The following is a 23129-nucleotide window of genomic DNA, read 5'->3' as shown; positions in this document are numbered from 1 at the left end:
TGGTGGCGCTGCGCAAATTGCGAAATGGAGGTTACGTCGTTTCCGAAAATGTCAAATCAAGTGTCAATTTGACACATGTTTTTTTTCATATAACACAATGTATTTTTATATTTATTTAATAAACAGGTGCTTCTAATTATACAAGAATGGCTCTTGATTTTAATAATATAACGTAAGTAGAGTGAAATTATTACTTTTGTTTTTTCCGTGATGTTTTTTTTTTTGTTATTCTTTCGTAAACGCGCATCAGATATATAATTATTTCTCTATTGTGTTGATTACATTTTCCTCAATGAGGTCATTTCTTATTTTTTTCAATTTTCCTATAATATTTGCAAATTTCAACAAGTTAGAATCATGTTTTATCATATTCGAAAAATCGTTTATAAAAATTGTTAAGAATTCGTTTTCTCATTATTGAATGTAATTTTTCAATTCGTTTTTGTTTTTTAACAGCCTGAATTTTATAAATAATTTTTTTGTTATTTTTAACGATTTTTCTATTATGTGAAATAATTTATAAACTTACTTATATTTATATGTACGTATATATTAGGGGAATTTTCAATTAATTTTCTTCGGGATTTTGAGGTTATGGTTTTTGAAAGTTGAGAGATTTTTTATTGAACTATTTTTTAGAAAGGACTATTGTGTGTTTTAAAGGAGAAATTTTTTTTTGTAATTTTTGTAGTGATAGTCCATTTACATATACTCCATCGCCTCAAGAATGTATACCAAGTCCTAGACGAAATAATACAATTATAACCGATGTTTACAATGGAATTCCCGAGAATTTATTGTTAAATTTCATTGGCTTTGTGGTGAGTTTTATTGGTTTTATTTACAAAAAAGTGTATTTAATTACGATTAAATTTTTACATCTAACAATAGAAAAAAATAGTGATTTTTTTATTAGGAAAATTAAATTAAATTTTTTTGGGGGGTTTGAATTTTTTTTCTATAGTTTCTAGTTTCACTATTTGGCCTTTTACGTAAGAAGGCATGGAATTATGGAAGACTTGCTCTTTTGCACAAAACTGAAAATAGATGGATGGAATTATTTTATGGTGATAATGACAGAGAAAATGATGTGACTTGCATTGAGACTTCCGTCAATACACAATTATCGCATGTAGATCGTGGATTTTTATCATGGATCGTAACAGCCTTCAAAGTCACGTAAATATAAATTCTAATCTCGAAAGATCTTTTGTTGTTATTATCATTATATTTTTTATTTTTAAAAAGAATTTTTTTGTAAATAACAATGAAATTTGAAACAAAAAAATTTAAGTATTCTTAACATTTAATTAATTAAATTTAAAAAAATAATAAAAAATGTATAAAAAAGGGGAAAAAAACATTAAAATTTTCCAAAAATTAGAGACGAGGAATTTTTAAAGAGGGCTGGACCAGATGGATTATTGTATATCTCATTTGAGAGATATTTAATTCTATTAACAGCAATGATGATGTTGGTATCAATATGCATAGCATTACCAATTAATTATCATGGGAATCCAGTTGGTGATACGGCGTCATTTAGTCGTACAACATTATTAAATCTTGCACCCGATTCATCGCTTATGTGGATTTATACAGTCTTGTTACTCTCTTATCTTCCCGTTGGTGGATTTGTCATGCGGAAATTTATGAAACAGGTGATTAAAAAAAATTAAATTAATACAAAAACACACACACATTCACATATTGTGATATTAATAATAAAAATAAGTAAATGTGAAAATAATAACACGATAATTACGTGACCAATTATAATCTCTTCATAATTGAATATAATGATTCGAGATCTTGAAATATATTTAATGATATATGTAATTTAATTTTTTTTTTCTCCTAAAATTTTTTTTATTATAAATATTATTATTATTATTATTATTATTATATTAATTAATTTAATTACTAATTTACTATAGAATTCTTAATAATTTGGTACTCACATTTTTTTTCAATTTCTTTTTTAGGTGAGAGATGCAAAACCCGCCGGCGAATTGGCAGCGAGAACTTTATTAATTACAGAAATTCCAAAACATCAATGCGACACTGAAAATCTCAAACAATATTTCAGGTACTTTTTGATAAATTAATTAAAATTTGTTTTCTTTTAGTCTGAATAAATTTATTTATTTATTTTAAAAATTTGTTTTAATTTCAGAGAAGCTTTTCCAACATTCTCCGTGGAAGATGTGACACTTGCCTATGATATTAAACGATTATCGATATTAGATGCTGAACGTGATTGTGTTGAACAAGCACGTTTATATTGTGAAAGTTATGCAAAACGAAAAGAACCATTGACAATGTATCCTTATCCTTGTGGACAAATTGTCGGATGTTGTTGTAAAAATGTATGTTTAAGCTTTTTTTTTTGAATTAATTATTGAAAGAAAATCATGAAAATTGGTATATTTTTATTTCAGAAATTAGTTGATGCTCAAGATTTTTACACGAAAGAAGAAATTCGTTTAACGGCATTGGTCGAGGAAGAAAAAAGTGTCGCTCTCAGTAAACGATTGGGAATTGCTTTTGTCACGTTGGGTAATAAATTTTCAAAATTTTCAAAAGGGAATTTTTTTTTCATTCTTTTTGCAAAGTTAAAAAAAAAGGGAAGACGTTTTTAAAATTTTTTTTGCTTTTAAATTCTCAAAATAGAATTTTTTTTTCCAAAAATTAAGAGAAGGAAAAGAAAATATAAACACAGTGAATGGGAGAAAAATTTTATATTTTTTTAGCCAGATTTTAAAAAGTTATTTTTTATTTATTTATAGACATAATTTTTGTGTAGGAACTCCTGGTGATGCAAAAACAATGAGACGACAATTACGTTCATCGCCAGCAATAAAATGGATTGTTAATTATGCGCCAGCTCCTTCTGATATTTTTTGGGAAAATTTAAGTATCACAAGGCCTTGTTGGTATTTAAATGCATTTTTAATTAACATTGCTTTAGGATTATTACTCTTTTTCATAACAACGCCCGTGGTGAGTATCATTGCCTTTTCTTTTTATTTATTTTTATTTTCATTAATTACAAATAATGAAAATGTTTTCGATAATTGATTTTGTTCCTCAATAGGTCGTATTGACGGCAATAAGTAAACCACAAATAATGGGTGAAATAAAAAATTTGAGCGTTGTTATATCGACATTTTTGCCGACAGTAGTTCTTGTAAGTGTCGCGGCATTAATGCCCGCTTTAGTTGGAAGATGTGAGTCATTTGTGAGACATTGGACAAGAAGTACTTTAAATCGTTCAGTAATGAAAAAAACATTATTACTTATGTTATTGGCATTTCTTATATTGCCAAGTCTCGGTCTCACAAGTTTGGAAGCTGCCTTTGAGTGGGTTCACAATGGAAATGATACAATGCGATGGCAATGTATATTTTTGCCCGATCAGGTAATTAATTTAAATTCGAATATATAATATCAATATAATATATAATATTGAATTAATTTTTTGTAAATGATTTTTAATTAAAGGGGGCTTTTTTCGTGAATTATGTGATAACATCGGCTTTAGTTGGTTGTGCATTGGAACTTGTGAGATTTCCCGAACTTGCACTTTATACATTTAGATTATGTATGGCGAGAAGTCGTGCCGAAAGGATTTATGTGAGAAAAGCTGTTCTTTGGGAATTTCCATTGGGCGCACATTATGCATGGTTACTTCTTGTTTTCACTATGACAACATTTTATAGTCTCGCTTGTCCTCTCATCACGCCTTTTGGTCTACTCTATTTGCTCATTAAGCATTTGGTAAGTTTTTTCTATTTCAATTTAAAAAAAAGGAAAAAATAATTATTTTTTTATTATTAAAGTGTGTGATCTTAGAAAAGAATTTTTTTTTTTTTTTTTAAACAGGTAGACAGACACAATTTGTGTTTTGCTTATGGGCCGAGCGTCGGCGGTGGACAATTGGCCGGCGCCGCGGCAAACGCGGCTGGTGCCGCACCAGTTTTAGCACAAGCTGCCTTTTTGGCTTTAGGAATAGTTCGAAGGGGTTTATCGCCAATGGCCGCTGTTCAACTTAGTGGACTTGCCGCTAGTATTTTGGGCCTTGTCACTGGTGCCACTTTGCCTTCTTCTAGACCCAAGGTTTCTATATTCAAAAAATTATTATTATTATTTATTATTATTATCTTTATTTACTCTCCCAAAAAAATTCTCTCTCTCTCTCTCTGTCAGATAAAAAGGTTATTTTTTTCTCTCTTCCAGACATTTGCACCGAAAAGAGATTTGGCAGCAGGTCAAAGATTTGTCCCGCCAGTTCTAAGAAAACGATTTACTCCACAAAATCAGGACGAAACAATTTCAATTACTTCAAATCCAGTTGAAAGTCCAATATCAAATAGTAATTCAACAGCGAGTTCATCGCTTCAGGATAGTCCAAAACTTTATCAAAATTACAACACTGAACGTAAAGTTTAGGAAAGAAGAAAAAAAAAGTAATTATTATTTGTGTAAATTATTATTAATTTTATTCACAAATTTTTTTTTTATAATTAACAATTCGTGTAAATTATTAATTTTATTCAAGTCTTTTATTAATAATTCGTGAAAATTATTAATTTTATTCAAGTTTTTTTTTAACAATTCGTATAAATTATTAATTTTATTCAGTTTTTTATTAATTTTATTCAAATATTTTTTTATTAACAATTCATGGAAATTATATTAATACAAATCAAAAAAATTATTTGATTATTTTTAACAATCGAGGGGGCGAAAACGATTATTATTTATTGAAAATCCGAAATAAATTTCCACAACTCGTGAGCACTTTACCAAAAAAAAAACTAGAAAAAAAGAAAAAAAAACATTTGCTTCAGTAAAAAAAAAGGAATTTTTTTAAATCTGTTAAGAATAAATTTTATTGCATTTTTTTTTACAAAAAAAAATCCTAGAATTCATTGCCATTGTTTCATATTATTATTTTTTTCATTTTTCTTTATTTTAATTGTATCTCGAAATTGTGAAAACAAATGTAAATTTATTAACTGGAAATTTTGGAAAATTGTTTTTTTTTCAACTTGTTTTCTTTTCTGTAAATAATTGAATCTCAATGTATATGTATTGTTTTTAATATATAACTGTGTTTTAATATATAATAAAAACCATTTTTTTTTAAGTCATATTTAGAAAGAAAAAAAATTTTTTTTTGAAAAAACGAGGCATAATGTTATTGAAAAGATTTTTTACATATAAATATAGCGAATCATTTATAAAAAATGAAATGTTTCATTTTCGAAACGAATTTTTTTGTTATTTTTAATTCTAATTATTATGTAATAATTAATTATAAGTGTGATTTATCTGCCTTCAAGTTTCATAAAAAAAAAAATAATTTTGATGGCAGAAACAAATATTAATTCAAAGACAACTAAAAATATTTCAATTAATTTATTATTATTAAACAATTAACTTTCAATAATTGAAAAAAAAATTTTCATTTCTAACTTTTCGTGCAAAATGTTCTTAAATTTTATAAATTTTTTAAAAAGTTCTAATTTAAAAAAAAATAAGAAATAAATATAAAACTAACAAACAATTTTTTTGGAGAAAAGTTTAAATTAAAAAAGAAAAACAAGAAAGTTACAAATTAAAAATTTTTTAAATTAACGAAAAATTGTTTTTTTTTTTGAAAAACTTTGAATTAATATTTTTATAGGTAAAATAAATAAAAAATAAAAAAAATAGATATAAATTTTTAGACAGGATTTATTACATATTTAATTTTTTTCCTCTTGTAAAAATCCCCAAAAAAATTGTATGATAAATTTTTTTTATTTGGATTTTGTATTTCTAGTGAAAATTTTTTCGCAAAATAAATCTTGTTACAATCGTTTTAAAGATTATTTTCTTTAAATCCCTTTTAATTTTTAAACTTTTTCACACTGAAAGAAAAAAGAAAACGAAACAATAAAAATAAACATTTTTTTTTTTTAATAAAGTATTAATTTAAAAATAAAACCATTATTTTTATTTTCTGAATTTCAATAATTTATTCAGTATTTAAATCATTACATGATATTCGTCGTCGATTAATAAAGAATCACAAAAATTTTCTTCTCACTCTTTCTTTTTTTTATTGTACAAAGACGACTTAAAAATAATATTCCTTAAATTTAACAAATTTAAACGTCTTTTTTTCTTATCAAAAAAAAAAAAAAATACAAACAAAATAATTGGCTGTCAATTTTTTAAAAATTGTTGCCAAATATCATTCACAATCATTTTTTGTTCCATTTTTACACTCTTTGTTTTCTCTTTCTTTTTTCTTAAAACGTAGAAATGAAGCAATTTACAAGAATTGACATTTGCTTATGGATGTGTAAAATACTTTGGCAAATATACAAGTTCATTATTTCTTTTTTTTCATTTTCATTGAATGTGAAAATCAAAAAAAAAATTATGCAAAAGGGAAACAAGTGAATAATTCATTTCACGCTCATTGTTTACAAAAAAAGTCATTGTCCAAAAAAAAGTTCATAAAAAACAAATTCTTCAAATATTTTATTAGATTTTCAGTTTCGAAATAAAAACGAAAAAAAATTTTCTCTTTCCAAAGAGAGAAAATTGGACATTTTCTTTCTTTTTTAAAAAAACTTCTATGTGTATAATAACTATAATAATATAATCAAATTAAAGGAGACATTTCTGAAATAACTTTTTTTCCTTATTTGTACAAATTTTTTTTTCATTTCATGAATATGTGAGCCGCCGGAAGGTAAAAGGACGATAAAATTTGTACGGCCGTACAAATTTTATGCGCGGCTCATATTTTTAGTTTCCTTTTTTATAAACCATTTTTTTCTTTTTTCCCCGAAGAATAATAACAAGAAATGTATTATTAAAAAAAAAAGAAAAAAATTCCTTAATTTTTTACACATTTTTTCATTTTATAAAAAAATATACAAAGATTTTTCTCTTTTTTTTTAGTTTTCGGAAATGTCTCTCTTTAAACTAATAAAAAAAAATAATTAAAAAAAATAATAATAAATTTCTAAACACCACCCCCAATTATTGCTAGTAATTGTTCCGAATTTAGAGATTTAAGGGCATCGAGTTTTTGACTAATTCTTCGTGATCTTCGTCGTCGCATTGAATTTGATTTATTGTTGTCGTCATGATTATCCAATTCTTCGGCATCGTCTGTATCTTCAGTGAGTGTTTCCTCATATTCTTCACAGCATAGATGAACCTACGGGGTTTTGTTTTTTTGTTTTTTTTTATACATTCGTAAAACGAAAATTCTTATCGACAAAAATAGACTTCACATAGAAAAATAAAATAAAGTATAGAAAATAATCGAAAGAAATAAATAAAGAAAAAAGGATTTTTTTTTACAAAAAAACCAAACAAATTTAAAAAAAACTATTTTAATAATGAATACAATTCAAATAATAATAATATTAATATAAGTAAAATAATTGATAAAATATAACGAAAGCAATAAAATTATTATATAATTCTTATTATTATTGTAACAAATATATAAAAATTGAGTAAAATAAAAGAAAAACAAATAATAATTGCAAAAATGCAAAAGTGAAATAAAGTATTTATTTAAAACTTAAAAAAAGAAATTTACTAAGAAAATGAAAAATTATTGAATTTAATAAAAAAGAATTTTTTTAAGTTAAAAATAGAAATAAGAAAAATAAAACTAATAAAATAAGAATCAAATATTCTTCAAATATTTTTTTACTAATTTTGGAATTTATTTATCCTCTATATTGTAAATAAATTTAATTATTTATTTATTAATATTTATAAATTTAAATAAATAGGAATTTATAAATTTTTCGAATAAATCAATTAGAAGGTCTGAATTAAAAAGAAAAAATTTAAAAATTAGATTATGTTTAAATTTGAACACATAAAAATTGCAATCGTTTTATTTTTTTCCTCCACACACAAAGATAATAAAGAAGAAGAAAAAGAAAGAAAAAAACGAAATTTTACAATGTATTTCGTTCCAAAAATATAATTTCTCCTGAATTACAATTTTTTTTTTTTTATTTTTCTTGTTTTTTTAATAAACAAATTATAAATGATGCAGCACAATATCAGTATCAATAATTTGATATAAAACTCGAAGAAGAATATTATTTCGAAGTAAAAATAAGAAGAAGAAGAAGAAGAAGAAGAAGAAGAACAAGTCATTCCATTTTTACAAAAGAAAATAGATTTTATTTGTATTATAATACTATAATGTATTAAATTTAAACATAATAATTAATTTGTTTATACTTTTTAAAAATAAATAAATATTATTAATAATAATTGTAATATTAATTATTTTTAATAATAATTGTAATAACAATTATTTTTAATAATTGTAAAATTATTATTAAGTAAAATAAAATAATTTGAATGCTTCTTTCTTTTTTTTTGTTGTTGTTGAAAAGTACATATCGATAATAACATTGAATAATGCATCACTGACTAAGAATTATTTTATATTTACATTTTCTATTTATTTATTTATTTTTTTTTTAAATTTCGACAAATGACGTATTTTGCTTAAAACCGGAAGAAAATTAATTTACTTATATTTTCAAATACTAAAATTTACACGTAGAATATAAAATCTCGATTCTCTCTCTCTCGACAAATATTTTTAAAAAGTTCTCCTAACAATTAAAATTCATCAATTAAAATTTAATATCTAACTATATAATTAAATTACATGCACTTATATAAATATATACATTAAGAGAAAAAATATCATATTAATTGTTTACAAAATTTACACATTATTTTTATTGAGACTTATAATTTTTGAAAAAGAAGAAAAAAAAGTTCTGGATGACTTTCTTCTATTTGATATTGAAAACAAATTTTTTTTTTTTTTAAAGAAATTTTGAAAAAATCTATTTTTCTTTTTAAAAAGAAATCTACAAAATTAATATTAAAAAAACATTTTTCATAAAGAAAATCTAAAATATTCTAGATTTAAAAGCAGAGACAAAAAAAATGAGGAAATTTTTTTTTTAAAATGTTAAGAGATCGAAATCATGATTTGTTTTCTCAAAAGAAAATAAAAATTAAAACATAACGGAATGAGGTCTTTTTCGTAATTTTTTATTACGAATGTATGACTGCCGTCTTCTTACCTCTTCAATTGAAACACGGGCCGTCTGTTGTTCCTGTTGAATTTTTGAATTCATTGTTTTACTCGTAACTATGGGACTCGAACTACTTGATGGTGTAAATGAACATTTATCCAATTCCGAATTGTCTATTAATAATAATTTTTCTTTTCCATTTTCAAATGATGATTTTACAAGACTTAGGCCATTTTTATGATTTTTACATACAAAAGATCCATTTGTTTCGATCATATTATCATTTAGATGAACTGAAAAAAATGAAACAAAATAAATTCACAAATTATCTTTGATTTTTAATTGAAATTGAAAGTATCACAAAAAAAATGATTTAAAAGAAATAATAAAATTAAGTCCTTATTTACAAATTTCTTCTATTCTAAAAAAAAAAATTTTTTTCTCAACAAATTTACCTTGACAAAAGGCGATTTTACACACAGAACAATGAACCGTTGTTGTTGTGCCACATTGAAAACATAAATGCAATGGACAAATAAATTTTCCATCGACATTTGTTTGTGTGATACAATTTTTATGATATTTCTTTGAACAGCCTTTTTGTTTGCATTTTATTAATTCTTGTCCAGGTACTATTTCTTTTTGACAATTACTGCAAATCACCTTCTTTGGTCTGTAGAAAGAGAAGATGACATTTAATTTTTAGTTAAGCCTTAATTTTTTTTATTTTAAATAAAAGTTTGTTTATTATTTTAATATTTTGTCACAATGTTTAAATAATTAATTATTATAATATAAATTATTTGTAAAGAATTGTAATAGAATAGAAATGATTTAAAAAAAGAATTAAAACTCCTACTTTCTTGGAATTTTTGGTTTCTCCATTTTCTCCACTTTTTTCTCATGAATTGCACTATTTCGTTTTTTGGTGACTTTCAAGCCAATAAAGCCACTGCAATTTGAAGCGCCGCATAAACATGGTTTTTTTTCCTCGCCGTCGCATGCTAAATTATAATTAAACGTTAATTCTTCCCCCGCTTGAATGTCACGCACGGCAAAAAGTCCAATTCTCGTATCGCCATTCACTGTCCATTTTTGCGTCTCACAATTTGGCTGGCAAGAATGATCTTTAAAATAAAGAATAAATAATAAACAATTTTTTTTTCAATTTCATTAATTACTCAATAAATTATAAGTAATAATAGAGAAGAATTGCCTTGTATTATATTGCCGAAAGAATAAATTATACTTAAAACTTAATTAATAATAATAGAAGAATAAAACTTTTGTTATCAACTCACTCATGAATCGGCTGAGATTCCCCTTTGGTTCCGCGTCAATCATACGATTAGTGTCAATAGTGAGAAAATAATAATTTTCATTTTTCAATTCCTTTTTACGTTGTAATCGTCGTTTATATTCGGCTTCATCAATTATTTCACCGACATACTCAACGACAAATTGATTTGCTTTTATACGCTCAATTGCTCTTAAACCCCAACCTCTGCCTTCTGTGTGAAATGGTTCCATTGCTGGATATAATCGTTGTGCAAAACATTGATTTTGACATTTTGCACCAGCCGGACATATTTCTTGACTACATTCAAATAATAGCATTCGATTCAAACAATCCGAATCTTGAGCGCATGCATTGTCCGATGTTGGCGAACAAGCGCACGCAACAATACTGTCAACTTCCGCGGCTTTTACATTTCCCACTGCTTTATTTACCTGGATAATTATTTATTTTTCAAAGAAAAAGAAAAAGAATATTAGGAATAATTAAATTCTCAAACTTTCTAATTTAAAAAAAAGGGGAGAATGAGGTGATGAAAAATTTGTTTTTTCACTTACCTTTAATTTAACATAAAACGGTGGTTTAAGTGGTACTTTCTCCAACTCCTTGACCGATGTTGAAAGTGCTTTTTGCTCTTTTAAAATTTGATAATATTTTTGTGCCTCATGAATTGCACGTCTAAATGCGCCGTCCATTGAATTTTTTTTACCCGTATTTTTTGCCACTGCATCGCCTTCTTGATAGAGAAAAACACGTCCTTTGTGAACCCAATAATAATTTCTTGTGCCAAGAAACATAACACAAAATTCTCCCGTTTCATGTTTTAATGCATCAACATTTATTGGTACCTCGTCGGGGAAACAAATTTTTGATGGCCACCATCGATAACTACCCAACTTGACCCACACAATTTCTCCGTACAATGGTAAACGTCCTGTTTCACAGTCCTCACACATAAATGCATCGTCCGGCGCTTTTATACCTAAAAATAAAAAAAAAAAAAAGAAAGAAAAGGAATTTTTTTAAATTAGAATTAATAAATGATTATTGTTTTGAAAAATTGATTCTCACCTAAACATTCGGGATGAAATGAAGTGGGACATGTTTCACAACAAATGAGACTACCTCCTTTAGTGCAAAGAAAACACCATGTTGCATTTAGAGGCGCTTGTCGACATTTATAATGTTTTGGACAAATAATTTGATTGCCAGTGAGAATTTCAGAGCCAGCTGGCAAACATGATGACGATGTATGATAAGACGATGGACAACGTACGCATCTTACTAATTTTTCATTTGTCTTTCCCGTGTGTCCATTTTGTGGATTATCCGAGTTACATGTGTGACACATGTGATACGGGCATATTAATCGTCCACCTTGCCATTGAGACTGCGGAAAATAGAAAGAAAGTTACACTTTTTTTTTCAATTTTCGCTATAATAAAATTTTTCTATAGTTTTATAAAAACCTGGGGCCAAGTTTTGAGACATTTTGTATGATAATATTTTCCACAAGCACCAGCCGAACATCGAAAACGATCAATTTCACGATCATTGCAAATAAAACACGCGGGAGCAACACTCGATAGACAATCAATACATTTAAATGTTTCATCCTCGGGCAATGGAGGAAGCGGTGGCGGTGGCGGTGGTGTTGATTCTTCTGTTTTAACTGAGGGAAAATCAAAATTAATTGCAAATTACGAGTTTTACTCTCTTCCCCCTCAAATTAACCCAAAAATGTTGAGTAATTTCACTTTATTTGCGCCCGAGTAATAAAAGAATGAAATGTTTGAATAAATAAACTAATATTATTCAAGAGTGGGAAAATAAAAAAATCAATAAATAATGTACCTTCGAGTTTCTCCGTGAAACTTTCCTTCTCGGCAATTTTCTTTCTTATCTCCTTTAGATCCTGAAATACTTCATCCTCAAGATTATCATTATCATCCTCATGTTCACTATGTTCCGAACTTGAATCACCTGGTTTAACACATTTCAAGTGATAATAAGAATAACATGGTCCTTTGCATCTCACTAATTTACCCGTTTGTTCACAAATTTGACACACGCGCTCCGTTTTTATTCCTTTAAATAAATTTATTGGCTTTGTCCATTTGATTTCTTTTTCAAAATCATCATCAAAATCATTATTGACACTTAAATCTTTACTATTATTTTCTTTACTATTCTCTTTAATATCCTTAGTGTATTTAATTTCTTTTTCTTGAATTTTCTCTTTTAATTTCTCCTTTCCTTCTTTACTATCCTTGAAAGATTTCTCCTTACTTTCTTTTGTTTCCTTATTTTCTTTCTTCTCTTTCCTTTCTTTCATTTTTTCCTTCACTTTATTCTTATCGATGTCTTTAATTTTAAGTTTTTCTTTAATATCTTTTTCTCTGGCTATTTTTTCTTTGCTATTCTTTTCTCTATTTTTTTTATTATCCTTAATATCTTTTTCCCTAGTGTCCTTTATTTTACTATTATCATTATTTTTACTAGTTTTACTATTATTTTTACTACTTGTTTGACTAATATCGAGCGAGCGGCGACTGTCACGTTTACTTCGACTTTTACGTTTTTTCGTTGATTTATTAAGAACATCATTATCAAAATCAGAATCAACATCAGCATCCGATGGTATTGAACGATTACGAAATTCATTTTCTTCTTCTTCTTCTGGACAATGAATTTCATCACTCCAACGTTCTGATTTTATTTCATCTTCAAGTTCAGAATCACAAAGTGCAAATAATTTTGAATCATAATCAATATCAAAATTTTTCTTATCATCCCATGAACTGTTTAATAAACTTGATGGTGGAGTTGGTGGTGTTTGTGATAAACTATCATTGAAAATGTCAACTTGTGATGATTTCAAACTCTTGTAAAATTTGCCATTTAATTTAATTGATTTTTCGCCATTTTTTATTGTTGTTGTTGTTAATTTTCCATTTACTTTTGGTGTTATAAGATTATCAAATAATTTTAATAAATTTCCAGTACTCTTACTAAAGTTACCATTTAATTTACCAATTGTTGTTTTTGTTGTAATTGTAGTGGAATTTTTTGTGAATGAAGAAATTTTACTTAAATCACCGGTACTTTTGTTGAGTTTTGAATTTTTTTTACTTGAATCGAGATTTGTTTTTACAGATGGAATAACACTTCGGCGACGTAATGTTGATAATTTTGCTGGAAGTGAATCGTAATTTGGTAATTTTGGCGTTTGTGAACGTGTCATTCGTGGCTGAAATTGGGGAAAAAACAAAAATTATTTTTAAAAAACATTTTCACCGGCTATTCAATTCTTGAAAAAAAAAACGTAATTTTATTTTATTTCAATTTTCTTCTAATTTCGAGAAAATGTTAAAAAACGAAAAAATAAAAGAATAAATATTTAAGATAAACAAAAGAAATACTTACAATGGGTTTGGATTTTTTTGCCGGTACCATTGATTGTGATTCATTGATGGAGAGTTTTCGTTTCTTTTTCATTGATGCTGCTACTGTTGATGGCGTTAATGTGTGAATTTTAGGAATTGGCGGCGCTGGTGCAAAAATACAAGCGCGTGCCTTATCGGTGATATTTAAAATTTCCGTCGCCTCCGATGTTCCAATTTCCCATTTTGGCTTTAGTGTTGCACTAACGGTAAATGGAATTCGTAGATCACGAATTTTTTTCTTCCCTAAATTACTATTGCTTACGGGTAATTTTTCCAAAAATCTTTCAAAATCATCGGCACCGGTAAATGGTAACATATTCATTTCTGACACCCAATTGTGACGTTCATTGTCACCAAAATATTGTACATGAACTAAATGTCTTATCGATTTTTTTGCCGCTGCTGAAAAATTGAAAAAAAAAAAACAAAGAACGGTTAAAAGTTGTATAAATTAAAAAAAAATGAATTACACGAATAATTAAATAAATTGTTTAAATAATTTGAAAACGAACCCATAAGTCGATGAAAAGTCATTGTTTCTGGATCAAGTGTAACGACACAAGGCCAATAGGGAAAATTTCCAAAACGTGCCCAAGCGAGTTTTCCAGGCACCCATTTTACACCATTTTTCCAATAAACTTCAATATTATTTTCTGATAATGATGTTTCCTCTTTTTTTATTTCATTCGTTTCATTTTCATTTAATTTCATTTTTTTCGCTGGTACAGCAACAACATTATCATCATTATTAGTTTTAATTTCGACAATAATTTTCTTTTCACTTGCTTCCTTCTTTTTTCTTCCTGGTTTTTGTTTTTCCACAACAATTTTTGATGTTTTTACATTTTTCGGTGATTTTTGTATTTTTGGTGATTTTTGATTTTTCACACTTGTCTTCGATGACTAAGAAATTAAAAATATAAAGATTCATTTTTTTAAATTTTTATAAAAATCAAAAAATTGTTAATTTAAAACAAAATGTGAATATATTTACATTCAAATCGGATTTTTTGCCCAATTCAGAATTCTTCTTTACTGGATAATTATCAATACTGCTATCATCATCCTATGAATGAAAAAGAAAATAAAATTAAAAAATTTTCATTAGTTTTTATTCAGCAAAAAAAAAAAAAAAAAAAAATATATATAATAATCGAAATAATCAATTTTTTTACCGAAGAAAAATCGGGAACAAAATCCGGATCTGTATCAATTTTTTTCGATACCGATTTTCTTCTAATTGATACAATTTTTTCACCAATCGTTTCAGCTTTCTGTAAATAAAATGAAAGATTTTTTTGGTATATATTTCAAACAAATTAAAAAAATATTTCCTTTTTTCTCCAAAATTTACATTACAAAAAAAAGTTTGTTCACTGAAAAAACAAAAGAAAAATTTAACAAATTAAATTTACAAAACAGATTAAAGTGTTTTTTTATTGTTGTTTAAAAAAAAACAAAACAAAACCTAAAAATCACCAGAAATTCACTTAATTATTGACTCGCATATATATCGCGACAAATTTTTCCCTTTTTATAACCTCAAAAAAATATAAAACCGAAAAAATATAAAGAAAAGAATTTACATGATAATAATAATAATAATTTTTTTGGCGAAAAAAAGTTCTACTAACCTTGTTTGATATTTTTGGAAATAATGGCAAAACAACTTTGGGAAAAAGTGATTTTCTTCTTCCATTGACGCTTATATTTGTACTTGTACTTTTACCCGGTGATAATGATTTTGATAACTTCTTCTTCTCATCTTTTTTCGTTGAATTCTTCTTTTCATTCCCGGCATTATTGCTGTTAATGGCATCAAATTGTATAACCGGAGATGATTCAGGTGTTGGAAATGAGTTCATTGCTTCCGTAGACGATGATGTTTTCCCAAAACAAATATATTAATATCAACTTTCCATTTCCCTCCCCGAAACAATTACGAGATTCGTTTTTTTTTATTGCATTGTTTTCACTGAATTTAATACTGTTAAATTTCTCGCACAATTTTTCCCTATGTATATTTATATATAATATACCACACTAACGATTATATATTGTATTTTTAATATATCACACGACACTTGTATTAAAAAAGAGGTTATTTACACTCGCGTGCGTTGATATATTAATATATAAACGATAAACGCTCCCCGAAAATGAGGTTATATCGCCAATTATCGACAATTACACGATTATAATATTAATAAAACGGGAAATTAGTGAATTTTCAGTGAAAATTTAATTGAATTTTCTTTTTGAATATGGAAAATCTTATCGATTCTCCTTTCTTTCATCCCATGGAACACGAAGCGTTTCCCGCGATTTTCAGCTCCTCGATAGTAGCGTTTACCCTTCGATTATATAAATCGCGATAGAGAGACAACTCGAAGATTTGTTAATTATTCAATACTCGACAGATGGCACTTAAATATATTTTTAAAAGAAATAAAAGAATTTTTTTAAAATTATATAGGTATATTAAATTTTATATATATTTTATATTGTTAAAATGAAATTTGAGAAAAGAGACTTTAAATACGCCAAAAAGAAGTTTGTGAATTTAAATTTTCGCGGCTTCAGATGGCGCTGCACAGTAAATGACATTAGGCTTCCCAACATAAAATAATTAAATTGTAAATTGCTTTTTCCCATCTGCATTTTTTATATTGGTCGTGGATTAAAAAAAAATATCAGAACACATGTCCACTTTTTCTTTTCGTGTGTTTAGTCAGTACGAATTATTATCTCTCTCTAGAAAATAATTGTGTATAGAAATTCAGTTGTCATAATACAAATAAATTGTTTCCAGATTGTTAATTTGATAAAAATCGTGTGAAAAATGTGCTTAGAAAAATTTAGTGCAACGTGTTGTTCATTATCGCGCATCTTTTAAAAGTACAAACAAAAGATATACACGCATACATTATTTCTTTTGTCTCTGAATATAAGTTTTATAATCGAAAATCGCCATTGATTTCTTCATTCTTAAAATTTCCATTGTCATTTTTCGGATGGTTTTATACTCTTTACCATCATCACTACCACCATTGAGAGAGAAATATAATTTTTGTAGATTCTAGACTACAGTGGCTTATTTTTTTCTTGGTATATATTTATTTTTAATAATTCGCGTGTATCTTTTTTAAGGTTAGGTCAATTTGGAACAATTTTTTTTTATCAAGAGTTTGTGTGGAAGATTTAGATAATATCGTCGGTGTATAATAATATAATATATATATATATATAAATATAGGAAAATTACGAATGTAATAAAAGTGTATTGATTGTGATTATTTTCTCGGAAATAAAAAAAAAAACAAACAAAAAATGATGTTAATTGATATTGAATGTACCTGCGGTGGATCGAAAATTGAAGGAGGAACGAATACAGGTAAATTTTTTTTTACGTTTGTCTCGTGAATTTATTTTCTTGAAACGAAGAAAAATATTAGTAATATTTAATTCATTATCATGCAATTTTAATAATAATATAAATATCAAATTTTACTTTATTCTAAAATTTTTTCGTGTATACCTATTTTCGATTTCTGTTATTTGTTTATTTTCCGCATACGCAAACGTATGTTTGAGAAATTTTTTAAATTATTAATTACTGTTTTGCTAATTTTGTATCCATTCGTTATAATAAATATTTAATTAGTTAATTAAGTTATTTATTGTACCTATTATTCATTCATTATTTATTTAGTTAATTTTTGTTATTTATTTATTTATTTACTTTCAATCATAACACTGCAGACTAATTTTTTCTGTGAAATCAGAAAAATAAATTTTGACAATAATGTATATAATTTTAAAGTAGTTTTTTTTTTAATCGCATCAAAGGGATTGATGTTTTTCTTTTTCAAGGTGGAAAATGTAAACACAGTGAGAAGTCTCTTAATATATGTGTATCAAGAAAAACGGTATATAAATTCGGAATTCACAGAGAATGTGAAACATGTGAGAAAGAGAATAAAATTAAACCACCAACTGTTGAGGAAGGGGTAATTATTTCATTTCGTAATTGATTTAGTAATTTTTAAAGAATGCAAATTAGAAAAAACAATTTTAAGAATCAATAAATTATTAATTATTAATTTTGTTAATTATTCTATAAGAAAACTAAAAAAAAAAAAATTTGTTAGATTGAACCATGTCCACCATCGATGTGGATGTGTTTACAATGTGGAAATCAAGCTTGCGGTCGCAGTGATAGAAGTCATGCGATTCAACATTTTAAAGTTCCACGAACTGGTTTACATTGTTTAGTTCTTGATACTTATCAATGGAAACTCTGGTGCTATGAATGCAATAGTTATATTAATCCTGATTCATGGTAAATTTTTGTTATATTTATTTTCTAAATTATTATTATTAAATATAGTAATTACCTATTAATAATTTTACAATAGGTCTTTTTTTGTTATAAACATGAACCCAAAAAGGAGAAATGTTATTTTTGTTTTTACTCTTTTATTTCAGTATACGTGCTTCACGTGTTGTGTGTGATATAGAAAGAATGGCAAATTCACCAAAAGCGACAAAAATGTTGCCAAACTTATCAAAAAAAAAAAATCTAGTTGAATTGAAGAAAGTAAAACCAAAATTTTTATTTGGTTTCAGCAAAGTTGTCGTAAGTGTTTTTTTTTCATCTTGTTTTTTTACTAGATTAATTTGACGAAAAAAATGATGTACTTTTTTCAATAGATATAAAAAAATATTTCTTTCTTAAAATTCTTTACAAAAAAAAAAGTTATTTATTTTCTGCAGAAAATTTCTTTTTTCTAAAATAATCAATTTTTTTTAACATATAAAAAAAAATATGTTTCAGGGACTGACAAATTTGGGTAACACTTGTTTCTTCAATGCTGTTCTCCAATGTCTCGCGCAAACTCCATTTTTGGTGAAAGTTCTCGAAGATATGCAAAAACCTGGACAAACTTTTGTTCTTCCTGGTGGAGCGTACAAGAAACCAGGAAGTACCGAAGAAATTTCACTGGTGATTTTTTTTTTCATTTTTTGTTTGCTAATTCTAATTTCTTTTAACTTTCCCATTCTTCGAAATTGAAAGTAACAAATGTATTTGTTATTTATAGAAAATAATGCAATTATTAAAATATAATAATAATAATAATAATAATAATAATAATAATAATAATAATAATGTAGAGAAAAAAGCTTAAATTATTTATTTATTTTACAATAAACGGGACAATATTTAGAATTTTTTTAAAAATTATCCATTTTTATAGCCGCCAATTGAAGGTGTTTTGGACAAAGAGTGCCCCTTGACTCAGGTTTTACAAAAAACTTTAACCGACATGCAAAATTCAAACAGCGAACCTTATAAACCAAGTGAACTTTTGAATATTTTACGAAAAAAAAGTTCACAATGCATGGATGGCGGTCAACATGATGCACACGAACTTTTACGACATTTATTAGAACACGTTCGCAGTGAAGATCTTCGTGTGAGTCTTTATTTTTTTTTATGTAATTCCGATTTTGTGATTTTGTATTGTTAATTTTGTTTGTCCTTTTTTCTATAGCGTTATCAGCAAATAATATTGAAAAATCTCAATCTATGGGGTCAGTCGTCAAAGAATAATGATGATGATAAAATATCGAGATTGAAATTTTATGGCCATCAAGCGAGCGCTCGATTATTGGGACCTGAGCCAGTGTTTAAAGGAATTCTCGTCTCAACACTCGAATGTCTCGAATGTCATCATTCATCACCAAGAACTGAACCATTTTTGGATCTTAGTTTACCAGTTATGGCCGATAAACCACAACCGCCGTCTCATAGGTGAATTTTTCTTCTTTTTCAAATAAAACAATTCAAATTTAATATACAGGTAACAAAGTCAGAATAAAATTTGTTTCTATACCTTATTTCCAGGAGAAAAAGTAGTGGATTTGAGGACGCTTTTGATTTAATGAATAGCAATAGCAATACTAATAATTCATCGAGCACTGGATATAAATCAGTCTCAAGAAGAGCGGCAAATTATTGGGGAAAATCGAGAAATACAAAGCAAAAAAATATGAAAAATAATCAGACAACAATATCAGAGGAGAATAATACTCATGAGAATAATGACGATGTTAATAATGATCTCGTTGATAGTGAAAATTCAAAGACTGAAAAAACGAAAGATTATTCGGCTTCAGGTAGGAGACATTTATTTTCAATTATTATTATTATTATTATTATTCAAAAAATTACTTCCAATATTTTTATCGAAAAAAAAATTATTGTTTTACTTTCAATATTTTTTGAATTTAAGTATTTGAGAAATAATTAATTTCTCTATTCTTTTCTCATAACAGGAAGTGAATCGGATATTGAGGATAATGTTGATACGGAATCTGGAACTGAACAACTTTCAAAACAACAAGAAATTCTCGAATCTGGTTATAGTTCAGAAAAACCATCAACATTAGTGAGTCCTTTGTCACCTGTTGAAAATTCACACAATAACGATACAACAAAATCTCTCAATTCATTTACCGTTACAAATAATGATGATGATGATGATGATGATGATGGTTGTCCACCATTGGAAAATGGCGACAACGACGATGACAGTCAACAAAAAGAAATTAAAACAAATAACATTATTGTTGTGAATAATCACAATAACAATAATAATAATAATAATTCCCAAGGAGTTGAATTAAATTCGAAGAAAGAGGAAAAATTAGTAACTCAATTATTAGCATCTAATGTCAATGAAAAAATGACGGAGAATAATTCAATTAATAATTCAAGTGAAAATTCATTGTTGTCATCATCGAGTCCAGTAGAAGAGAAAGAAGTGAATGATGAAAAAATGGAGAATGGAAAAGAAGACGAGGAAGAATCGTTAAAGTATTTACTCCTTTTTTCACTTATATTATAATATAAATTAATTTCTTTTTTTATTTTGCTTATTAATTACTAATCTGTGATAATAATAATAATAATAATGTTGCCATTTTTTTTTAAAAAGAAAAATTTTCCCATTCCTAAAATCATTTGAAAAGTTGCCTATTTTTATCAGCCTAATTAATTAATCTATTTTTTTGTTATTCTTCTAAGGTACGCACCGGAAGCGAAGAATGATGAGAATATAATTTCAAAAATAGAGAAAAAAACCAATAATGATAATTATTCAAATACAAATGGTGCAGAAAAATTAAAAACAGGTGTTTCACGAACTGGGCTTAATAATCACCATGTGAATCAATCGCCCACACGGTATACAACATGTGAGGGAGAATTTTCCATACAATCATGTTTAAATCAATTTACCGCACAAGAATTAATGGCTAATAATAATGCCGTTGGATGTGAGGAGTGTACTGCTAGGGAAAATAAGGTAATTATTTATAAAAAATTTTATAATTTTTTTCAAAAAGAACAAAATTTTTCTACTTTTAGCAGCATAATTAATAAAATTAATGTCAAAATTAATTTCTGTAAATTGGCAAATTATTTTTAAAAAAAATTTATTGTTATTAAATAAATTTTGCAGTAAAATTTATAATTTTCCTAGTAAATTAATGTTATTATATTATTAATTAATTAATTCATAATAAATTATTAATATTATTCAATTACTAATAATAATTATTAAATTAATTATTAATTTCAGGGAAAAGAAAATGGTAAAATGGTGCGTACACCAAGAACAAAACAATATTTAATTTCAAATGTTCCGGCTGTCTTGATATTGCATTTAAAACGTTTTCAATCTCAAAGAATGTCATTTAGTAAAGTAACAAAACCGGTGAAATTTCCCACAATATTGAATTTGGCGCCTGTTTGTAAAAATCATGATGAGCCAAAAGTTTATTCACTTTATGGTGTTGTTGAACACAGTGGAACACTTTACGGTGGACATTATGTCGCTTATGTCAAGGTAATACTTTTTTTTAAAAACTGACAACAAAATTAAAAAAAAAATAATTCAGGGAGAAGAAATTTTCTTCATTATATTTATTTATGTTAAATAATTTTTGTTTTTAATAAAATTTTAGACGAGACAACCGTTGACTCCGAATGATCCGCGATGGTCGTTTCTTCCAAAACAAGAATCGACAGATTCGGAGAAACTTGCAAGTGATGTAAATGATTCCCAACAACAACAACAAACAAAAAGCGAAGAAAATACAGATAGTTCAAATATTGAACCACTTCCAGGACGGTGGTATAATATTTCTGATTCAAGGTAATTTTTATTTAACGAAAAAATATATTTTATTTTAGATTTCATTAAAAATAAAATTCATTTTCAATTGCTTTTTTTCTTTTAAATGATAATATAAAATTTAATATTATAATAGAATTAAAATATTTTTAAAATATATAAAAAATTTCTTTTTCAGAGTTATCGAAGTGGACGAAAATCAGGTCCTTCAATCTCAAGCATACCTTCTTTTTTACGAGAGAATTTTGTGAACAAAAAACTCCATTAATAACAACGCACAATTAATTTCCATTTTTTCTCGATGAATTATTATTTTGTGAATGAGAGAAAAAAATTAGTAAAATGAGGACACAAAGAATGGAAAAAAATGAGAATAATTAATAATAATAATAATAATAATAATAGTCTGATTTAAATTTAATTTTTACGACAGAAAAAAAATGAAAACAATATTGAAGAAATTATTGAAAAAAATTTCGATTCATTTTTGAGAGTTTAAAAGATTCTCAGAAAATAGAGATTTAAAAAATTAATTAATAGCGGTAACAAATGCTGCCAAAAAGACAAAAAAGGAAACAAAGCTAAAAAAAAATTGTAGAATCGGTATAAAAATTATTATGTGTGACGAGACAACATGAAAAGTGAAAAAAGAAAAAACGTAGAAGTAAGTAATTAATGGAAATATAATAATAATGGGTATGAATTCCGAGGTGAAAATCGAAGGATAAAATTTTCCTTTTTTTTCTTTTATCATAAAAAAAAATGCGATTTTCCTCTCGGATTCTTAGCAATTTTCTTGTATTTGACAAGAAGAAGCATTTACAAAACAATTTTAATGTGTCGATTGTAGAAAGTAATGTTTGCAAAAAAAAAAAAAAGAAAAAAGTTTCACCAGTAGTCGCGCTCTTATTTCAATAAAATTCTAAAAAATTAATGTGCAAAAAAAAGAAAATTGATTTTAATTTAAACTTAGAAAATAGAAATTTCAGTTTCTTTCTATAAAATAATACGAAATTTTTTAATAATAATTTTTATGCTTCTTTATTTTATAATTTTTTATATTTTCGTTATGTCATTTCAAAAATGAATT

General features: G+C 26.2%; 3 protein-coding genes across 3 annotated transcripts; 2 read left to right on the top strand and 1 right to left on the bottom strand.

The window, feature by feature from the left end:
• Positions 1 to 5: 5 nt before the first annotated feature.
• LOC127289720 (calcium permeable stress-gated cation channel 1) lies at positions 6 to 5868 on the top strand. The gene is made up of 12 exons (XM_051317827.1): positions 6 to 172; positions 692 to 821; positions 965 to 1179; positions 1385 to 1661; positions 1986 to 2089; positions 2177 to 2369; positions 2442 to 2559; positions 2807 to 3003; positions 3098 to 3421; positions 3505 to 3780; positions 3886 to 4119; positions 4240 to 5868. The coding sequence occupies exons 1-12, from the start codon at positions 147 to 149 to the stop codon at positions 4450 to 4452; spliced, it is 2307 nt and encodes a 768-aa protein (XP_051173784.1). The 5' UTR covers positions 6 to 146; the 3' UTR covers positions 4453 to 5868.
• Positions 5869 to 5997: 129 nt separating this feature from the next.
• On the bottom strand, positions 5998 to 16185 carry LOC127289732 (histone-lysine N-methyltransferase NSD3-like). The gene is made up of 14 exons (XM_051317839.1): positions 15473 to 16185; positions 15014 to 15112; positions 14833 to 14904; positions 14351 to 14741; positions 13819 to 14240; positions 12247 to 13642; positions 11862 to 12064; positions 11464 to 11782; positions 10950 to 11374; positions 10397 to 10826; positions 9955 to 10222; positions 9551 to 9768; positions 9144 to 9388; positions 5998 to 7225 (listed from the first exon to the last, which is right to left on the bottom strand). Exons 1-14 carry the CDS (start codon positions 15701 to 15703, stop codon positions 7028 to 7030), a joined length of 4917 nt encoding a protein of 1638 aa, XP_051173796.1. The 5' UTR covers positions 15704 to 16185; the 3' UTR covers positions 5998 to 7027.
• Positions 16186 to 16504: 319 nt separating this feature from the next.
• LOC127289733 (ubiquitin carboxyl-terminal hydrolase 45) lies at positions 16505 to 22443 on the top strand. The gene is made up of 13 exons (XM_051317840.1): positions 16505 to 17232; positions 17712 to 17848; positions 17990 to 18180; positions 18327 to 18477; positions 18676 to 18843; positions 19097 to 19315; positions 19394 to 19653; positions 19747 to 20018; positions 20178 to 20718; positions 20929 to 21208; positions 21485 to 21751; positions 21870 to 22060; positions 22218 to 22443. Exons 1-13 carry the CDS (start codon positions 17169 to 17171, stop codon positions 22288 to 22290), a joined length of 2814 nt encoding a protein of 937 aa, XP_051173797.1. The 5' UTR covers positions 16505 to 17168; the 3' UTR covers positions 22291 to 22443.
• Positions 22444 to 23129: the final 686 nt, after the last annotated feature.

This window comes from Leptopilina boulardi, unplaced genomic scaffold, assembly GCF_019393585.1.
Source record: "Leptopilina boulardi isolate dan_hultmark-lab unplaced genomic scaffold, ZJU_Lbou_2.1 LbouV2_5, whole genome shotgun sequence".
In the NCBI taxonomy this organism is placed as follows: domain Eukaryota; kingdom Metazoa; phylum Arthropoda; class Insecta; order Hymenoptera; family Figitidae; genus Leptopilina; species Leptopilina boulardi.
The sequence above is the reverse complement of the archived record's forward strand: the minus strand, read 5'-3'. Positions and strand labels throughout refer to the sequence as shown.